Source organism: Pyrus communis, chromosome 15 (genome assembly GCF_041283825.1).
Source record: "Pyrus communis isolate YQ-2024b chromosome 15, ASM4128382v1, whole genome shotgun sequence".
Taxonomy (NCBI): Eukaryota; Viridiplantae; Streptophyta; class Magnoliopsida; order Rosales; family Rosaceae; genus Pyrus; species Pyrus communis.
In genome coordinates this window covers 38,528,725-38,548,150 of record NC_142579.1, presented here as the reverse complement: position 1 = coordinate 38,548,150, position 19,426 = coordinate 38,528,725, and the positions used below count along the sequence as shown (strand labels likewise).

At 39.1% G+C, this 19,426-nt stretch overlaps 1 protein-coding gene and 2 pseudogenes across 1 annotated transcript; 1 reads left to right on the top strand and 2 right to left on the bottom strand.

Moving 5' to 3' along the window:
* Positions 1 to 2,029: 2,029 nt before the first annotated feature.
* Positions 2,030 to 5,420, top strand: LOC137743648 (putative serine/threonine-protein kinase At1g01540). The gene is made up of 7 exons (XM_068483583.2): positions 2,030 to 2,992; positions 3,252 to 3,356; positions 3,540 to 3,662; positions 3,741 to 3,911; positions 4,020 to 4,149; positions 4,230 to 4,439; positions 4,991 to 5,420. The coding sequence occupies exons 1-7, from the start codon at positions 2,298 to 2,300 to the stop codon at positions 5,144 to 5,146; spliced, it is 1,590 nt and encodes a 529-aa protein (XP_068339684.1). The 5' UTR covers positions 2,030 to 2,297; the 3' UTR covers positions 5,147 to 5,420.
* Positions 5,421 to 6,146: 726 nt separating this feature from the next.
* LOC137714645 (subtilisin-like protease SBT3 pseudogene) lies at positions 6,147 to 7,656 on the bottom strand (annotated as a pseudogene).
* A 1,440-nt stretch (positions 7,657 to 9,096) lies between these two features.
* On the bottom strand, positions 9,097 to 11,837 carry LOC137714705 (subtilisin-like protease SBT3 pseudogene; annotated as a pseudogene).
* Between the last annotated feature and the right edge of the window lie 7,589 nt (positions 11,838 to 19,426).

Genomic DNA, 19,426 nt, shown 5'->3' with positions numbered 1-19,426 from the left:
ATATTAGCAAATGTTAACAGTGATCTCGGAGTATGACATAAAACCACCCTTTGTGCAAACGCTTTGATTGTGACTCGATTTAAACAGCATGCTTTTAATCGTAGATGCATGTTAAGTCAATTGATTAGGAACTTGTGTAAGTCTCTTTGCATCCAAATTAAATTTTCTTCTAATAAATAAAGTAGGTCAAAATATATTGTTATGTAAAAGAGAACATGCAAATAATTCACTTTAAGCCTATATAATCTAACATCTCTCCGTACCAAATTATCTTTGAAATATGCCGCGTGAGTACACTAATAAGTTTTTTGACGAATTAAAACAGCTAGTGAGCATATTGATGCACACAAGCAAACATTGAGAACGATAATGATTGATTTAAAACTTGAGAAACATAATTGATGAAGGGTAGTCCTATCTACATACTCATTTTTACTCCTCACACACTCTTCTTAGTTCATGACTGTCGAATTAAATGAATTGAAGAAGATCAATGATAAAAAAATTAACAAACGTGTATGAGGATAAAAATGAGTTTACGAACAATACCATCTTTCATGAATATTCCAAAAAGGTCACGTGATAAAAATCGTAATAGTCAAATTTGGTGTGAAAATGAGAGCTTCTATTAGTTTCGCCAGCAAACGGCCTCGCTGGTTTTGAAGTCCACCTACACAAGTGTCCAGTTCTTTGTGGGCCCAATGAAAGCGGCCCATTTGATGTTAACCCTCTTAATAATCCCCTTCCCAAAATTCTAATCAATCTCAACCCTAATCCTAATCCTAATCACAATTATAATCTATCTGAGGATCAATTAAAATATCATTCCACAACATCGGAATAAAATAATAAAAAAACAATTAAAAGATTTAATAATAAAGAATCCAATTCTGACTGTCGCACTTAAACATAACCGGAATCTTTGAAATTTGAATAGCGAGCATCGTATTCTATGAAGAAATAAAGTCAATAGCCCTCAACCAAAGTAATCATATCTTAATTGAATTAAATTGTAGTAATTAATGACAAAGTTAAGAGAGTGTGTGTATCTAAGTGTAGCACTATGACCAAAAATGAAATAAAATAGATATGAATAGTCTTTTAAACTCTTATACTAAGAGAACACTACCAGTGAAATCAGCAACTGACACTTACACTGAAAGATCAAAGTTAGAGGAGCAAATGAGATTAGATGCATCAATAGCCCTAGCCGTAAATAATGCAAACGGTAGTGGCTTCAACATATTGTTTTTTATCTTATGCACACTCCTTGTTAATCTTAACCGTTGTTTTTACTTTAATAGTTCAATTTAACACCAACAAAACTAAAGGAGTGTGTATAAGATAAAAAGAGATTTGTGAAAAGTATTACCTTCATGCAAATTAACGTTGTATGTATCAATTGTGCAATGATATAACTAATGTGTTAAGTATCTTGTACAAATAGTCCACTAGTAAGAATGAAATTCAACGAAATTAACAAGCCTAACACAAGTGATGTATCATGTGATTTAACTCGAGAGAAGTGAATCTGCACACCTTTCTTCTTCTTTGATCAATTTTTTTTTTTTGATAACATTTAGACTAAATAATCAAAGAATATTAAGTGGACACCAATAATTCTGAGTGCACAAATAGGCAAGAAGCCTGTAATGCACGGGGTCACGTGCACAACAAGTAAGCGTCGAAAAACGATTGATTGTAGCATTTTTCTTATAATTAAGCAAAGTTAAAGTGTAAAGCTACATTTATTACCACATTTTTGCTATGATAGGGATAGAGTATCTATAGTCAAATTAAAAAGAAAACTAATAAAAATGATTTGAAAACTTTGAGTTTTAACAATAAAGACAAAATAAAAAGTAAAATAAATAGTACCAAGATTGACTTTTTAGTGTAAAAATATAATTTTTCATTAAAATACATGGTATTAGAAATTTTTCCTTAAAGTTTTCCAAATTAAATGCAGATGCATTTAGACGTTACATATTCTGGACGAAATAAAAATAGGATAAAAATATAACATTTTACATTTGTAAATACATAAATAAAAGCATACAGCAGCAGCTTGTGGAGCATTCTCATCATCTGGTTCATGCTTCTCTCTCCGCACTTTCTCTCTCATCCCCCACTCGCACTGAGCTGAGCTCACCACCCCAGCTTCTCAATTTCCCCATTTGTACAGTCCCCACAGTCTCACTGCCTCCTCTCCTTCTTTCTCTGCTTTCTTCTTCTTCTTCTTCTTCTTCTTCTTCTTCTTCTTTGAGGAAGGAGGAGGAGTGGAATTAGAGTCTACAATGTCGGGCTACTCGTTTCTGAACGACCAGCTCTCGAAGAGGACCTCCATTTTCGGTTTGCATTTGTGGGTAGTTTTGGGAATTTGCGTCGGAGCCGCCATTGTTCTCGTCCTCTTCCTCATCTCTCTCTGGTTCACTTCCCGCCGCAACAGCGCCTCCTCAAAAGCCAAGACCTTTACCCACAACTCCTCCACTATCCCAAACGTCTCCAAAGAGATCCAAGAAATCAGAATTGACCACGCCCGGAACCACCCATCGCAACCCGACCCGAAACCCACCAACCACCAGAGTCACCCCGACCCGGTTGCCGACTCTGACTCCTCCGGGGCCAGACCCCAACCCCTGCTTCTTCAGCAGGACGATCACCACGAAAGCCCGGCAGGGAGCGCCGGCCGGCAGAGAATTCACATTGAGATTGGGAAGGACCACCGGATTTTGTACCCGGAGAAGGGCGGCGGCGGCGGCGGGTCGTCTCATGGCAGCGGCGAGGTTCGGTCTGGGGACCAGGGGATGGTCGCCGCGCCGGAGGTTTCACATTTGGGGTGGGGCCATTGGTACACTCTCAGAGAGCTTGAGGATTCCACTAATGGGTTTGCCGACGAGAATGTGATTGGTGAAGGCGGCTATGGAATTGTTTACCGCGGTGTTTTGGAGGATAATACGATTGTTGCTGTAAAAAATCTGCTTAATAACAAGTATGTAGTTACGGTTTTGTAAATTTAATTTTTGATATGTGCTTAATATCGTACTAATTATGGTCAGTTTGAGATTATAATCATGTTTAAAGTGAACCCAGTTGGGAAATCTGAGAGCTTTATCTTGTGGAGTTAGTTAAATCTGTTAGATTTTCATGGATTTTGGGAAAATATATATTTTTGTTCCAACTGCTGCATGAACTTTGTATTGGGGAATTCGGCATGAGGAAGCTTGATGATTTTACTTTGCATGGTTCAGGGGACAAGCCGAGAAGGAGTTTAAGGTCGAAGTTGAAGCGATTGGCCGTGTTCGCCATAAGAATTTAGTGAGGTTGCTTGGTTATTGTGCTGAAGGAGCTCATAGGTAATTTATCTTCATTTGTTATATCGTGTATCCTTTCGCATTTTGATCTTTGGTTTAATGCATGACCTTCTCTTGAATCCTTGATGGCTAATTCGTTAAGAATCTTTGTGATTATTTCTTCTTTTTGGTTTAACTATAATATCCTTTCCTTATGATTGCGCTAATGCAGTAGGGTTTTTGTAGAATGCTTGTATATGAGTATGTTGACAATGGAAATTTGGAACAATGGCTTCATGGTGATGTTGGGCCTACAAGTCCTCTTGTGTGGGAGAGTCGTATGAATATAATACTCGGGACAGCAAAAGGGTATTCCTTGTATTAAATGACCTTAGTTATTTCAATTCTCCGTGGTTTACCATAACATAAACTCTGCCAATATTATAGGTTGACTTACTTGCATGAGGGGCTTGAGCCAAAGGTCGTTCACCGTGATATTAAGTCTAGCAACATCTTACTTGATAAGCAGTGGAATTCAAAAGTATCCGACTTTGGCTTAGCAAAGCTCCTTGGCTCAGAAAGGAGTTACGTGACAACTCGAGTGATGGGAACATTCGGGTGAGTTTAACCTCTCTACGTAACTGTTATTTGCTTCCTATCTGGAGAGTGGAGAGTTATGATCTTGTTCTTGCACACTTGAATCACACATTCGGTTTTGCTTTGTAGATACGTAGCTCCAGAATATGCCAGTACTGGTATGTTGAATGAAAGAAGTGATGTGTATAGTTTCGGAATTCTCATAATGGAGATAATTTCTGGGAGAAACCCAGTGGACTACAGCCGCGCTCCAGGAGAGGTTTGTTTTCAGGATCTTCACTTGATAATACATTGTCTTCCAACCAGAATAACTGGTACTGCTTGGTGATCAAACTTCAGGTGAATCTAGTTGAGTGGCTTAAAGCAATGGTTACAAATCGGAATGCTGAGGGAGTTTTGGATCCTAGGTTACCAGAGAAGCCTTCTTCCAGAGCACTGAAGCGTGCTCTTTTGGTTGCATTGCGTTGTGTGGACCCAAATGCTCAGAAGAGGCCTAAAATGGGGCATGTGGTACATATGCTTGAGGCCGATGAGTTCCCTTTCCGAGATGTGAGTTGCATTCATTTCTTCCCCTCATAAATCTTTCCAGCTGGATGTCTGTTTCCTAGCTGGTTTATGATGCTACACCTTGTTTGAAACTGCTTTCTACGTGTTTCCTTATTTGTCTTCATAGACTTGCATTCTACATCATGAAGGATTGGCGTGATATTTAGATTTCACATTATTTGCTAACACTTGATGCATGTCTTTTACCTTGATCTGGTGTTGCAATACATTGTCAATTTGGTCTAATGTGCAAATCTTTGAGATAAATAATTGGAGTTCCCTAAAACTAGTGTATTTCATGAACTTCTCAGTCACTTATTGCACCGTGCATGTAAGCAACTTATGTTACACAAGATTAATACGAACTAATAAGTGTAGGTTTCACATTAACTTTTTGTCTGCAAATTGGTGCAATTTTCTTATGGCAAATGAGGTTTCTATCCCCGTTCTTTTTTTTTTTTTTTTAACATGAAAGCACGTAAAACAAAGTTCTACATCTACCTGCATGGATTTGAGTTTCTCATCTATGATTATTTTTGGGCAAATAATTTCAGGAGAGCAGGGCTGGAAGAGAACATGGACGCTCACCACGTGATGCTGGAAGGATGGACAAGCGTGTGATTGAATCAGGTGATAGTAGCGGGTATGAGAGTAGTGCCCAAACTAACATGTCGTTATGGAGAAAGCAAGAAGTTGAAGAAGAGCATTAGCCCCTCACCAGCCACCAGTTTCATGTGTGAGGTGGATTGACGCACCTCGTTTTGGCCCTATGCCTCTGTCTAGGTGATAAGTTAAATTCTCTGTTATTTATTTCCCTGTATAGCCCCATTCACGTCAATACGAGCTTGCACTTCGGTGGATTCTCTAGCATTTTGTTCCCTCCTCTCAATGTAAGTTGAATAACCAGAACACCGTTTTTCATTCCACCGTCTTTGTTATGGTAATTCAGTTTTCAGAAATAGTAAATCTCTCATCTTTATTAAAGTCTCATTGTATAAAGTTTGTTCCTTGACTGTCTTTCCGCTCTGTTAGGTAAGTTGTAAGTTCACATTGTTGAATTCTTTGACTGAAAAAGAACGAAAAGGACCAACGGTTTTACTAGGACATTTCAGTTAAGAGGCGTAATCAACGGCATTAGTGGGTTTCGTGCAAGGTTTAGGGTTTAGTTAGAAACATTCGGGCCCGACTGCATTCTGTTAGGTTTGACAGCTAAGGATGTCATATGCATGCACAAAGGCATGATGAAACCTTTGGACCCCTCAAATTATGCAGTGTTGCTGGTTTTGGTGTTAATGTAAAAGTTTATTAGAAGGACCTTCTTTCTTTCCGGCCCTTTTGTTCTTTTTGGTCCCCCACACACCAAAAGCATTTGTTGGTGCTTTTGTATTTGTTTTCTTTCACTTTTGGACTGCAAATCTGTGGTCTCTGTTGAAAATCTGAAAGTAACTGCTCTACTTCTCTGTATGAAACTAGTAATTTACGGCCACTACAGGACTTGACACTATGTGATTATATTGATCAATCCATTTCAGATGGCCATACGTCGCCTTCGGAGCGTTGCTATTGATCTCGACCGTCAACGCGAAACCTTGTTCTTGATTCTTTCCAGTGAATGTTAGAGTGCTAGGCTCCATTGCAATCTTCATTCCTTTAGGAACCTCCACAAATGCAAAGTAACTTGATGCATCATCTCCCACATTTTTCACAACCCTAGTGAAGTTTTTGGCTTTTGGAGAGTTGTCTGTGCTGTTGAAGATGGCTATAAAAGAAGGGTAGTTTAACTTTAGTTGTATTGGCTTTTGTTGCATACTCTTTACTTCAAGAGCCTTTTGCCTTTGGTAGAACCAAAGCAGGAATGGTGAAGTCTTCCGCGGACAAATCTGGCATATCTGACACAAAGATTGCAGCGTAAGCGCCTGCGTTTTTTACCTCTTCCAGTTGTCCATCAATGCCACCTCCCCTGGGATTATCACAGAAGACTACTTTTCCGGCCACTTCTTTATGATCTAATGCTCCAAAATCGCATGTTGATTTGCTCACGCTGTCTTTCCCGTAGTACAATGGCTTATCAGCAATGTAAACGCTTTCGGGGAAGTATGATTCTCCTTCAACTGCGAATCCGTTGTCTAGAGTCAAGGTTGCAGTGAAAGTACGATCAAGTGTGCCAGCTCCTGCTGTCGTGATCCAGGGTGCTCCATTGTAGGTTGAGTTATGAGAAGGACCGTCATTCCCAGCAGCGCATACGACAACAATTCCCTTCTCAACTGCTGAAAGAGAACCGATGGCAATGATATCGTTGTAGTAAGGAAGGAAGTCGAAGCCAAGAGACAGTGACATGATATCAACACCATCAGAAATTGCCTGATCCATCCCGGCAAGCACATCACTAGCTGCACTCTTCTTTGAAGATGCCGCCCACAAGACCTTGTACATGGCAACATGTGCGCGCGGCGTCAACCCTCTTGCCGTTCCTTTGGCATATCCAAAATGACCTGCGCTGAGTACATGGTTGCCTGCAGCTGTTGACGATGTGTGTGTTCCGTGACCAGAGAAGTCTCTGGGTGAACCATAGTCATATTCTTTGCTAATCCGTATACCTGCAGCTTCGAGCCCTTTGCTGAAAGATCGAGCACCAATGAGCTGCTTGTTGCAAAGAGACGGGGTGAATGCTGTTCCATTCTCGCACACGCCTTTCCATCTTAATGGCACCTCTGACATTCCCTGATCGCCGAAACTCTCACTTTCTGGCCAAATCCCTGAATCAAGAATACCTATGATCACATCTTGGCCAAATGAGGCATTAGGCCATAAACCGAGGTTCTGTCCAAGTCCAAAAAACTTAGGGCTGTGAGTTGTGAACATCTTGCCAAAAGACTCGGGATACGTGGCAACATGAGCCGGGGATTTCTCCAATCTAGACAGCTGAGAAGGAGTGAGCCTAGCACTGAACCCATGCATGACATGGCTGTATGAGTACAGCAACGTTTCACAGTCATCATCAGTTTCTGCAGGAGATGAAGACCAGAATAATTTTACGGTGGACTTGTGCCACGTCTCATACGTTAAGAACGATTCGAGTTTCTGGATTTCCTCAACATTCGACTGCATTGTTGATCTGCAGCAGCATTAACAACTGAAGTGCGATCATGATGTACAAACCCATCTTTCTAGTTATCGATTTGCAAATAATAGAGCGATTTTCGAGCTCTATAAGAACCATAGGTGATTGGTGAATGATGTTGACCTTGTTTAAATGAAAAACGTTATGTTCCAGGTCCGATCGAGTATACAATAAAATTTATTGTCCATTTTTTTTATGTTAAAACGAAAGGCTTACTATGTTTAGTGGTTTATGTCGATGCTACTTAGAGAGATTGTATAGGCTTCATTGTCGATGCTACTTACTTTGTTTAAACAAAAGGCTTACTGCATTTTTTTCCTTCTGTTTTTTTTTTTTTGCTTTTTTGTTTTGTTTTTAATCCTTGGGAGTTGGGAGTTCTAATAGCTAGGTCTGTTAAAACCAATCTGCATGCCCGTTTCTCTTTTTTCTCGCCTTATAGTTGGAGAGACATAAACGCGTAGTAACATAGTTGTAGAGTGGTGATGAGTTGATATTGTGTTATATATTTTACCCTAATCTTAATTATAATTTATTGGTTATTTTGGTAGAATTTTGATTATTTGTTATGTATTTTCAATGTAGGACATTCGACTTCCTCTGGAGCAAAACGTTATCAAACGGACGAATATTGGGGTGATTCAATTGGAGAACGTTTATGAGTCCCTTATTTTGTTTGTGTCAAAGTTTTACATTTTTCTATGTTGGAGGTTCCAAGTAGGACATAATTTAGGAAAACCTAACCTTCAAAACATGCATGTATAAGTCATAAGTAATTAGAAGAACTACATAGGATTGTTAATGCAACGGCGGAATCCTAATGCTTAAATTGATTTTCAAAACTATTTCATTTTGTTTTCTTTACTTTGCCAATTTATTTAATTGATTTTAATTAAATTCATTTTTTAATATTTTAAGTTACAAAATCACCCTTTCCCAAACTTTGTTTTAAATAATTAATTGAGATTTGGTTTGATATAAATTATTTATTTAATCTCTGTGGAGAACGACTTTACTAAAACAACTATACTACAATTATCTAGAATTTTGGCAAGTATTTTAAGTGTTTTTCATTCATATTTTATTGGATGGTAAAAATCCTATCAAGTAACATGCTCGTACATTTCTCTCGTCTTATAGTATGAAAGATATAAAAGCGTGACATAGAAGCTCATTTCTTTTAGTTCCCACACGACACCAGACCACACACCAAAAGCATTTGTTGGTGGTTTTGAATTTTGTAATCTTCCACTTTTGGACTGAAAATCTGTGGTCTTTGTTGACATGTCGCATAAACCAGAAAAATGCAGCTACTAAAAGACAACAACAGCTCATGAAACCTGGCTTCCAAAAAGGGTCACCGCTCCCATTTATTGAAACTAAGAGGAGAGTTTAGCGTAAAAGATCGAGCCTTTTCGATCATTATTGAAAATTTGAATGTAACTGCTGTACTTCTTTGTATTGTATTTTGTCATTCCCTTTTATTTTCGTAATTTTTGGATCCTGCACATTAATATGCAGATGGTATCATGATGTCTGAAACTAGTAATTTACGGCCATTACCGGGCTTGATACTATGTGGTTATATTGATCAATCCATTTCAGATAGCCATACGTCACCTTCGGAGTGTTGCTATCGATCTCGACACTCAACACGAAACCTTGTTCTTGATTCTTTCCTGTGAATGTTAGAGTGCTAGGCTCTACTGCAATCTTCATTCCTTTAGGAACCTCCAAAAATGCAAAGTAATTTGATGCATCATCTCCCACGTTTGTCACAACCCTAGTAAAGTTTTTCACTTTCGGAGAGCTGTCTGTGCTGTTGAAGATGGCTATAAAGGAAGGGTAGTTTAGCTCAGTAGGTTGTTGCCTGCAACTCCATTGATTTCGTCGGATAACAGCGCTCATCTGCTTGGTAGTGTATCCGAGGCCACATAGAAACTCGATATAATCCTGCACATCCATGTCATAGACGAGTCCAGGATTCATGGCTCTGTTCGGGTTGATATGGCCTGCACCGAACTCTAAAGGCGTGGCAGCAAGACCGTCTCCTTGGTCTTTTATGGTGTTTCTTGTGTTGTCGAGGTTGTACGCTGTGGTCATGATCGCTGATCGAATGGCAGCAGGGCTCCATTCACGGTGAACAGCCTTTAGGAGAGCTACAACTCCTGCAACATGAGGTGCTGCCATTGATGTCCCTGACATTAGTTGATAGTCTGACGCCAAATTATAGTTGTTTACTTCCATCAACATCTTGTTAGGTGCAACTGCAGCGAGTACATCAACACCGGGAGCAAGAATGTCGGGTTTTAGAATGCTTGGGGTGACGGGGTCTGGTCCTCTTGAAGAGAAATCCGCTACTTGCGGTGCCGGTTTTGTCCCCAAATTGGTGTTCACAAAGGTAAGGGTTTTAACTTTAGTTGTATTGGCTCTTGTTGCATACTCTTTAATTAAAGCGCCTTTCGCCATTGGAAGAACCAAAGCAGGAATGGTGAAGTCTTCCGAGTCCAAATCTGGCATATCTGACACAAAAATTGCGGCGTAAGCGCCTGCGTTTTTTACCTCTTCCAGTTGTCCATCAATGTCACCCCCATTGGGATTATCACAGAAGACTACTTTTCCAGCCACTTCTTTCTGATCTAATGCCCCAAAATGGCATGTTGATTTGCTCACGTTGTCTTTCCCGTAGTACAACGGCTTATCAGCAATGTAAACGCTTTCGGGGAAGTATGATTCTCCTTCAAATGTGAAGCCGTTGTCTAGAGTCAAGGTAGCAGTGAAAGTACGATCAAGTGTGCCAGCTCCCACTGTTGTGATCCAGGGTGCTCCATTGTATGTCGAGTTATCAGAAGGACCATCATTCCCAGCAGCACATACGACAACAATTCCCTTCTCAACTGCTGAAAGAGAACCGATGGCAATGATATCGTTGTAGTACGGAAGGAAGTCGAATCCAAGAGATAGTGACATGATATCGACACCATCAGAAATCGCCTGATCCATCCCGGCAAGCACATCACTAGCTGCACTCTCTTCTGAATCGCTAGCCCACAAGACTTTGTACATGGCAACATGCGCGTGTGGGGCCACCCCTCTTGCCGTGCCTTTTGCATATCCAAAATGACTTGCACTGAGCACATGGTTGCCTGCAGCTGTCGATGATGTGTGTGTTCCGTGACCGAAGAAGTCTCTTGGCGAATCATAGTCATATTGTTTGGAAATCGGTATGCCTGCAGCTTCGAGCCCTTTGCTGAAAGATCGAGCACCAATGAGCTTCTTGTTGCAAAGGGACGGGGTGAATGCAGTTCCATTCTCGCACACGCCTTTCCATCTTAATGGCACCTCTGACATTCCCTTATCGCTGAAACTCTCACTTTCTGGCCAAATTCCTGTATCAATAATTCCTATGATCACATCTTGGCCAAATGAGGCATTAGGCCATAGACCGAGGTTCTGCCTAAGTCCAAGAAACTTAGGGCTGTGAGTTGTGAACATCTTGCCAAAAGACTCGGGATACGTGGCAACATGAGCCGGGGATTTCTCCAATCTAGACAGCTGAGAAGGAGTGAGCCTTGCACTGAACCCATTCATGACATGGCTGTATGAGTACAGCAACATTTCACTGCCATCACCGTTTTCTGCAGGAGACGAAGACGACAATGACTTTACGGTGGACTTGTGCCACGCCTCATGCGTTAAGAACGATTCGGGTTTGTGGGAATGATCCATGTGAATGATGTATGTCTGGATTTCCTCAACATTCGATACTGCATTGTTGATCTGCAACAGCATTAACAACAGAAATGTGATCATGCTGGACAAATCCATCTTTCTAGTTATCGATTTGCAAATAATAGACGATTTTCGAGCTTTAAAAGAACCATTGTTGATTAGCGAATGATGTTGACCTTCCTTGTTTAAACGCAAAACGTTATGTTCAAGGTCCGATCGAGTTTAGAACAAACTTCTTGTCGATATTGTCTATGTCAAAACAGAAGGCTTAAATAGATAAAACAAAAGGCTAATGGTTTATGTGTTGAGAATTAAGCTGCCTCCTAGCTTTAGAGACAACCTGCAGAAGGTAATCCTGCAGATGAAATCAGAAAGGAAGCAGAAAAGCATGAAGAAATGAAAACCTTACTAAAATTAGAAGGAACTTTTTAAATTCAACGGCTAGTTTCCTTTCCTAGTTTTAGAAAGTTTACAGCTGGTGTTTTACTTTTAATTGTACTGAGCATTCTCATCTTCTTCCAAGTGGATGGATGATATCCTCCAAGAACCATTAATGGTCGAAGAGGAGTACTAGGTCCCTAGTTCTAGGATCTGGTTTTAGACCGGCTGTGGTAAGATATAGTTCTGTAATTTTGTTTTGAAGATTAAGAAAATACAGAAAGTTTTTTGCTCTTCCGTCTTCTCTCTAGCAAAAACAAAAACAAAAACTTATTCAAACGATTAATCAAGTTTGAATCTTTATCAACCAAAAAACAATATGCCTGGTACCATTTCAAACATGGTATCAGAGCTCTTGGTCTGATTTCGAAGAAGGGACGTGATTATGTGAAGATACAAATCCAGAAAGGGTTAAAGGTGGAACCTTTATAACCATTTGTGCTGTGCTACCTGAGAAGATGGCCGGATCAAGCTCCTCTGGTGGTGATTTACGAACACCACAATTTAATGGTTCAAACTACGATTTTTGGGCTGTAAAAATGGAAACCATTCTCATAGCATACGATCTATGGGATGTGGTTGAAGTTGGTCTTGCTGGACAACAAACTTCCAGAGAGGAGACCTCTGAGGAAGAAGGAGAAAGCGAGTCTGAGCACACTCCAGTTGAAAGACCAGTTGTTACAAAGGAGGAAAAGATCAAGAATGCCAAGGCTCTAAGTCTTATTCAAGGAGCAATCACTGATGAACTTTTTCCCAGAATCCGAAATGAGAAGACTGCAAAGGGTGCTTGGGAAATCTTGAGAAGAGAGTTCAGAGGAGACAAAAAGGTAAGAGCTGTGAAGTTACAAGCCATTAGAGCTGATTTTGAATATCTAAGAATGAATGATGTTGAATCTCTGGATGACTACCTGGCTCGTTTTTTTGAGATAGTAAACAACTTGAAATCTCTAGGAGAAGATGTAACAGAAAAAAGGATCGTTCAAAAGCTGTTGATGAGTCTAAGTAGAAGGTATAAGTCCATAGTGTCGATTATTGAAGAAACCAGAGATCTAGATACTATTAGGATTGAAGAAGTCCTAGCCTCAGTGAAAGTTTATGATAAGAGGGAAGATTTGCATGATGAAAGAGACAAATACACAAGTACTGAGAGGGCTTTCAGTAGTCTTAAAGTTGGAGGAAATGGAAGTGGCACTGGAAATTTTAAAGGGTCTCAGTATAGATCAAATCCAAAGTTTGGTCAGTACAAGAAGGGAAAGAACTGGGGTCAAAATAGCAGCTGGAATAATGGTACTGGTGGTGGCTGGAACAACAAGTTTCCTGCACACAACAAACAAACCAGTGGCAGTCAAGGGAATGTGAAACCACTATGCCAAGTGTGTGACAAATATCACTTTGGTATATGCAGATATAGAGGAAAACCCAAATGTGGCAGGTGCAGTCGATTTGGTCATCTAACTAAGGACTGTGATAATGGTAAACAAGTTGCAAATTGTGCAAAGGAAGAAGATCTGGTCACAGGAACAATGTTCTATGCTTGTCATGCAAGCTCAATTGCATCAAGTAAGTCTGTGTGGTTTGTGGACAGTGCCTGCAGTAATCACATGACTTCTCAAGAGTCCTTGTTGATCAATCTTGATAAGTCAGTGACCTGCAAAGTGAAAATAGGTAATGGTGATCTCGTTCAAGCCACAGGAAAAGGAACACTTGTAGTTGAGACAAGAAGAGGGAAAAGATACATAAATGAAGTGCTGCTGGTTCCAGGATTAGATGAAAATCTGTTAAGTGTTGGTCAAATGATGGAACACGGTTATTATGTTCTATTTGGTGGTAACATGGCTGTGATATTTGATGATAGCAATCTTGAAAATGTGGTAGCAAAGGTTGTTATGACAGGGAACAGATGCTTTCCATTGTCTTTTGAATCTATAAATGCAGTGGCTAGAAAAGCTTCAATTGAAGAAGAGTCAAGGATCTGGCATAAAAGGCTTGGTCACTTGAACTTTAACAGTCTGAAAAGGATGCAGAGAGAAGGATTGGTGCTTGGATTGCCTGCATTATCTGAGATGAAGGAAGTCTGTGAGAGTTGTGTCTCTGGGAAGATGCATATTGAACCATTCGATAAAGAGAAAGTTTGGAGAGCTAGTCAACCATTAGAACTGGTATACACTGATGTTTGTGGACCAATGCAGAATGAATCTGTTGGTGGCAACAGATACTTCATAACATTCATAGATGACTTCTCAAGAATGTGTTGGGTGTATTTTCTAAGGAACAAATCTGATGTGTTCAATGTGTTTAAGAAATTTAAAGCTTTTGTTGAGCTGCAAAGTGGTTTTAAGCTTAAGAAGCTGAGAAGTGACAGAGGAGGTGAATATACCTCCCATGAATTCTTGAATTTCTGTTCTAATGTTGGAATGGAGAGACAGTTAACAGTGGCATACTCCCCTCAGCAAAATGGTGTTGCTGAGAGAAGGAATAGAACTATTTGTGAAATGGCCAGATCAATGATGGCTGAGAAGAACATTCCTGTGATTTTTTGGGCTGAAGCAGTTGGAACTGCAGTGTACTTGCAGAATAGGTGTCCTACAAGCTCAGTGAAGAGTAAAACACCATTTGAAGCGTTCACAGGAAGAAAACCAGGTGTAAAACATTTGAGAGTGTTTGGAAGTATTTGTTACAGCCACATTCCATCAAATCTGAGACAGAAATTTGATGATAAAGCAAACAAGGGAATATTTATGGGGTATGGCAGCTGTGAGAAAGGTTATAGGATCTATAATCTTCAAACTAAGAAGATCATACTCTCAAGAAGTGTTATATTTGATGAGAGCAAATCATGGAATTGGGAAAGTAAGCAAGAAGAAACTGTTTTCATGCCACTCAGTTCTGAAAATGAGAATCCAGAGATAACAGAACCAGAAGGGCTTATTCATGAAACTCAAAGCTGTGACTCTCCAAATTTCACTCAATTAGTGTCTGGTGATGAACAAGCCACTGGAAGTAACAATGGCAGTACTAGTCAAGGCTCAACACCAAGTAATACACCTGAGAAGCTGAGAAGCTTGGAAGACATTTATGCAAGATGTCATATGACTATCATTGAGCCTGAAACCTATCATGAAGCTATTGAAGACAATGCATGGAAGGAAGCAATGAATGCTGAAATTGAAACCATTGAGAAAAATGGAACTTGGGAGCTTGTGGAAAGACCTGCAGACAAGCCTGTTATAGGAGTCAGATGGGTGTTCAAAACCAAACTGAATCTAGATGGATCAGTTCAAAAACACAAGGCTAGGCTTGTGGCAAAAGGGTATGCTCAGAAACCTGGCATTGACTATAATGAAACCTTTGCTCCAGTGGCAAGGTTAGATACAATTCGAACTTTAATTGCACTTGCAGCACAGAAGGGTTGGAAGCTGTTCCAATTAGATGTTAAATCAGCTTTTTTGAATGGAGTACTTGAGGAGGAGGTTTACACTGAGCAACCAGAAGGGTTTGAAGTCAAAAATGCAAGTCACAAGGTCTATAAGTTAAAGAAGGCACTTTATGGTTTGAAGCAGGCTCCTAGAGCCTGGTACAGTGAGATTGACACTTATCTCACAAGCTGCAATTTCAAAAGAAGCATCAGTGAGGCTACCTTATATACTAGAACTGATGATGAAGGGAATATGATCATAGTCTCTATATATGTTGATGATATAGTATACACTGGAGGTAGCAATACATTGCTCAGTGAGTTTAAAAGGGACATGATGCAGAAATATGAGATGACTGACTTAGGACTCTTACACCATTTCTTGGGAATGGGAGTTCTACAAACTGAAAGAGGTGCCTTTATTCATCAAAGTAAGTATGCAAAGTCCTTACTTGCAAAGTTTGGACTGGAGGATTGTAAATCTGTGACAATTCCTCTTCCCACTGGTGAGAAACTGAAGAAAATTGATGGAAGTGAGCTGACTGATGAAGGTTTATTTAGGCAGATTGTTGGCAGTTTGTTATATTTAACTGCAACCAGGCCTGATATAATGTATGCTGCTAGTTTGCTATCAAGATTCATGCATGGTCCCACGAAAAAACACATGGGAATAGCTAAAAGAGTTCTCAGATACATTCAAGGCACTCTCAGCTATGGTATTGAATTCACAAGGGACAAGGAGGCTGTTTTGATTGGTTTTTGTGACTCAGATTGGGCTGGAAGTGAAGATGACAGTAGAAGTACATCTGGATATGCATTTAGCTTTGGAAGTGGTGTTTTTTCATGGGCCTCAGTCAAGCAAAACACAGTTGCATTGTCAACTGCAGAAGCTGAATATGTCTCAGCAGCTGGAGCAACAGCTCAAGCCATTTGGCTAAGATTTGTGTTGGATGATTTTGGTGAATTGCAAGCTGATGCAACACCATTGTTTTGTGACAACATGTCTGCAATATCAATGGTCAAAAATCCTGTTTTTCATCAGAGAACCAGACATATAAACAGGAAGTATCATTTTATTCGAGAAGCATTGCAGCAAGGATCCATTGATGTGAAGTATTGCAGAAGTGAAGAACAGTTGGCAGATATATTTACAAAAGCCTTGCCTAAAGATCGATTCAATTACTTGAGGATGAAGTTAGGAGTGAAGCCAGTAAGCAGCTTAGGAGAGGCTGTTGAGAATTAAGCTGCCTCCTAGCTTTAGAGACAACCTGCAGAAGGTAATCCTGCAGATGAAATCAGAAAGGAAGCAGAAAAGCATGAAGAAATGAAAACCTTACTAAAATTAGAAGGAACTTTTTAAATTCAACGGCTAGTTTCCTTTCCTAGTTTTAGAAAGTTTACAGCTGGTGTTTTACTTTTAATTGTACTGAGCATTCTCATCTTCTTCCAAGTGGATGGATGATATCCTCCAAGAACCATTAATGGTCGAAGAGGAGTACTAGGTCCCTAGTTCTAGGATCTGGTTTTAGACCGGCTGTGGTAAGATATAGTTCTGTAATTTTGTTTTGAAGATTAAGAAAATACAGAAAGTTTTTTGCTCTTCCGTCTTCTCTCTAGCAAAAACAAAAACAAAAACTTATTCAAACGATTAATCAAGTTTGAATCTTTATCAACCAAAAAACAATATGCCTGGTACCATTTCAAACATTATGTCGATGCTACTTAAGAGAGATTGGACAGGCATCATTGTCTGACTTGATAGCCTGCATTTTTCTTCTGTTTTTTTATATTTTATATTTTGGTTCTTTTCTTTTGTTTTTAATCCTTAGGAGTTCTAACCTGTCTCTTAAAACCAGTATACACGTCTCAATGTTAAAACCGACAGAAACTTACCTATCACATAGTGTGTAGCGACATGACCGTTTCTCTCTTTTCTTGCCTTATAGTAGGAGAATGATTAAAGAATACACACTACAAGTTGAGGTTCTCTATTTTCAGTAATAAGAAGATAAAAGAAATTTGGTTTGAGTACTACAACCACCATAAGACATTGAGAGGAAACTGGCGAAATCATGCGAGAACAAACTTTATACAATGAGATGCCAATGAAGACGTGAGATTTACTATTTCAGCCACGGACGCTATTTTATTCAAGTGTCGAATTTGAAATTGAGCCTTTCATGTGCCCTCAATTGTACTTTCTCTACAAGAAAAATGGCAGCCACGTTTCAAGTAACAGTTATTTCAGCAACGGCCGCACTTGCTCGTGAATGAAAGCCATAATGTTTATGCACTTTGGTGCGGTTTGATCCCCACCGATCCACCTTTCTTCTAATATTCAACAATTTAATTAACCCACTAACACTATCTTTTGTCAACAAAAAAAAAAAAAAAAAAACTTGCTTGTGACTATTACACTCTTTTCTTGTAGATTTGTAGTGATGTTCCAATTACAATCAATTTTTGAGAACGAATTCACTGATACGATGTTAGCTGAACTAAGAGCTAATAACTATTGGTTGTTCGACAAAACCAACAAGCTACGAGGAACTTGGACCAAACGACCACTTACATATAATCATTTTGACTAATTATATTGTGGCAGCTCAAATTTGGCACATTATTGTACCATTTATGTTGTTCTAATCATCATTAGGTTAAGGCTTAAACTGTATTAGTTTGCTATTTTACTATGTTCAAAATACAATAAACCACATGATTTCATGCATCAATATCTTATATGTGATCACCTATCTGATAAATATAAAGTATGTTGACTTTTAAAAATTGGGGTTTAAAATTACTTGAATTTTCATTTCCTTTCATCCCTCCATGGTGAGGGTAACCTAAGATGCTTCAGTTTCCACTGAGACCTAATCAGAGAAGAGCTTTAACCGACCAATGTAGCATCTTCCCTTTCTACGGGCAAAAACGCAACCAATCGACCATGGAGATCCATAAAAAGCAATTTTTATGAATGGGCGGTGTGTTTTGACGATGGCCTTGCCCATTGTGGCTGTGCTCATTTTGAATGTGAAGATCAAAACTACATACAAAAAACGGTTACTTTTACAAGAAAAGGAATTTCTTTAGTAAGAAGTAGGCATCTCAATGTTTCTAGTATAATCTATTCACGCACCTGATTCATCACATTAACATCGCAAATGAATGGTGTGATACGATGCAATTTAACCTTTCCGCTCTGTTAGGTAAGTTGTAAGTTCTCATTGTTGAATTCTTTGACTGAAAGGGAACTAAAATGACCATGCTACATTCTCTTAAAGAGGCATAATCAAATTCATTCGTGGGTTTCGTGCTAGGTTTAGGGTTTAACATTCGGGCCCTACTGCATTCTGTCAGGTTTGATACCAAAGAGCATTTTCAAAAGAAATGTCAAAATCCTACGTGAAATGTTACTGTGCATATTTGACATCAAAAGTCTCTCTAATTGAAATGTTATTTGCTTATTGGATTTGAAGGCTTAGTGATTTGATGTCAAATTTGATATCAATGTCAAATTTATTTTTAATTCATTTTAATAGTGGATCCCTTATTCCACTAACATTTCAACCAATAAAAATTTATTTCAACATTTTTTTAATAATTACAATCATTTAAAGCTCCATTTAAATAATAAAATAACATTTGACAATTCAGTTGGAGAATTACAAAATTTGACATAAAGCTTCAAATTGCCACATCAGCCATCAATTGTAATTTGACTATTATAATTTGATATTTTCTTTGGAGATGGTGTAAAGGATGTCATATGTATGCACAAGGGCATGATGAAACCTTTGGACCCCCCACATTATGCAGCTTTGCTGGTTTTGGTGTTAATATGAAAGTTATTAGAGGGACCTTCTTTCTGTTTCTTTCTTTCCGGCCCTTTTGTTCTTAGCTTCATTTTTTTTAGGTCCCACCCCACACCACACACCAAAAGCATTTGTTGGTGGTTTTGAATTTTGTTTTCTTTCACTTTGGGACTGAAAATCTGTGATCTCTATTGACATGTCGAATAAACCAGAAAACTGCAGCTACTAAAAGAGAACAACAGCTCATGAAACCTCTCTACCAAAAGAGGGTCACCTCTGACATTTATGAGATTCTGTCTTCTCCTAGGGACTAAGAGAAGAGTTTAACGTAAAAGATCGAGCCTTTTTTATCATTATTGAAAATCTGAATGTAACAGCTGTAATTCGCTGTATTATATTTTGTCATTTCCTTTTATTTTGTAATGTTTGGATCCTGCACATTAATATGCAGATGGTATCACGATGTCTGAAA

Excerpts from the sequence above, each read along its gene's own strand:
- LOC137743648 (XM_068483583.2), top strand. The coding sequence starts at position 2,298 with ATGTCGGGCTACTCGTTTCTGAACGACCAGCTCTCGAAGAGGACCTCC. Across the intron at positions 3,357-3,539 it reads TGTGCTGAAGGAGCTCATAG|AATGCTTGTATATGAGTATG; the intron begins GTAATTTATCTT and ends GGGTTTTTGTAG. Across the intron at positions 3,912-4,019 it reads CGAGTGATGGGAACATTCGG|ATACGTAGCTCCAGAATATG; the intron begins GTGAGTTTAACC and ends TTTGCTTTGTAG.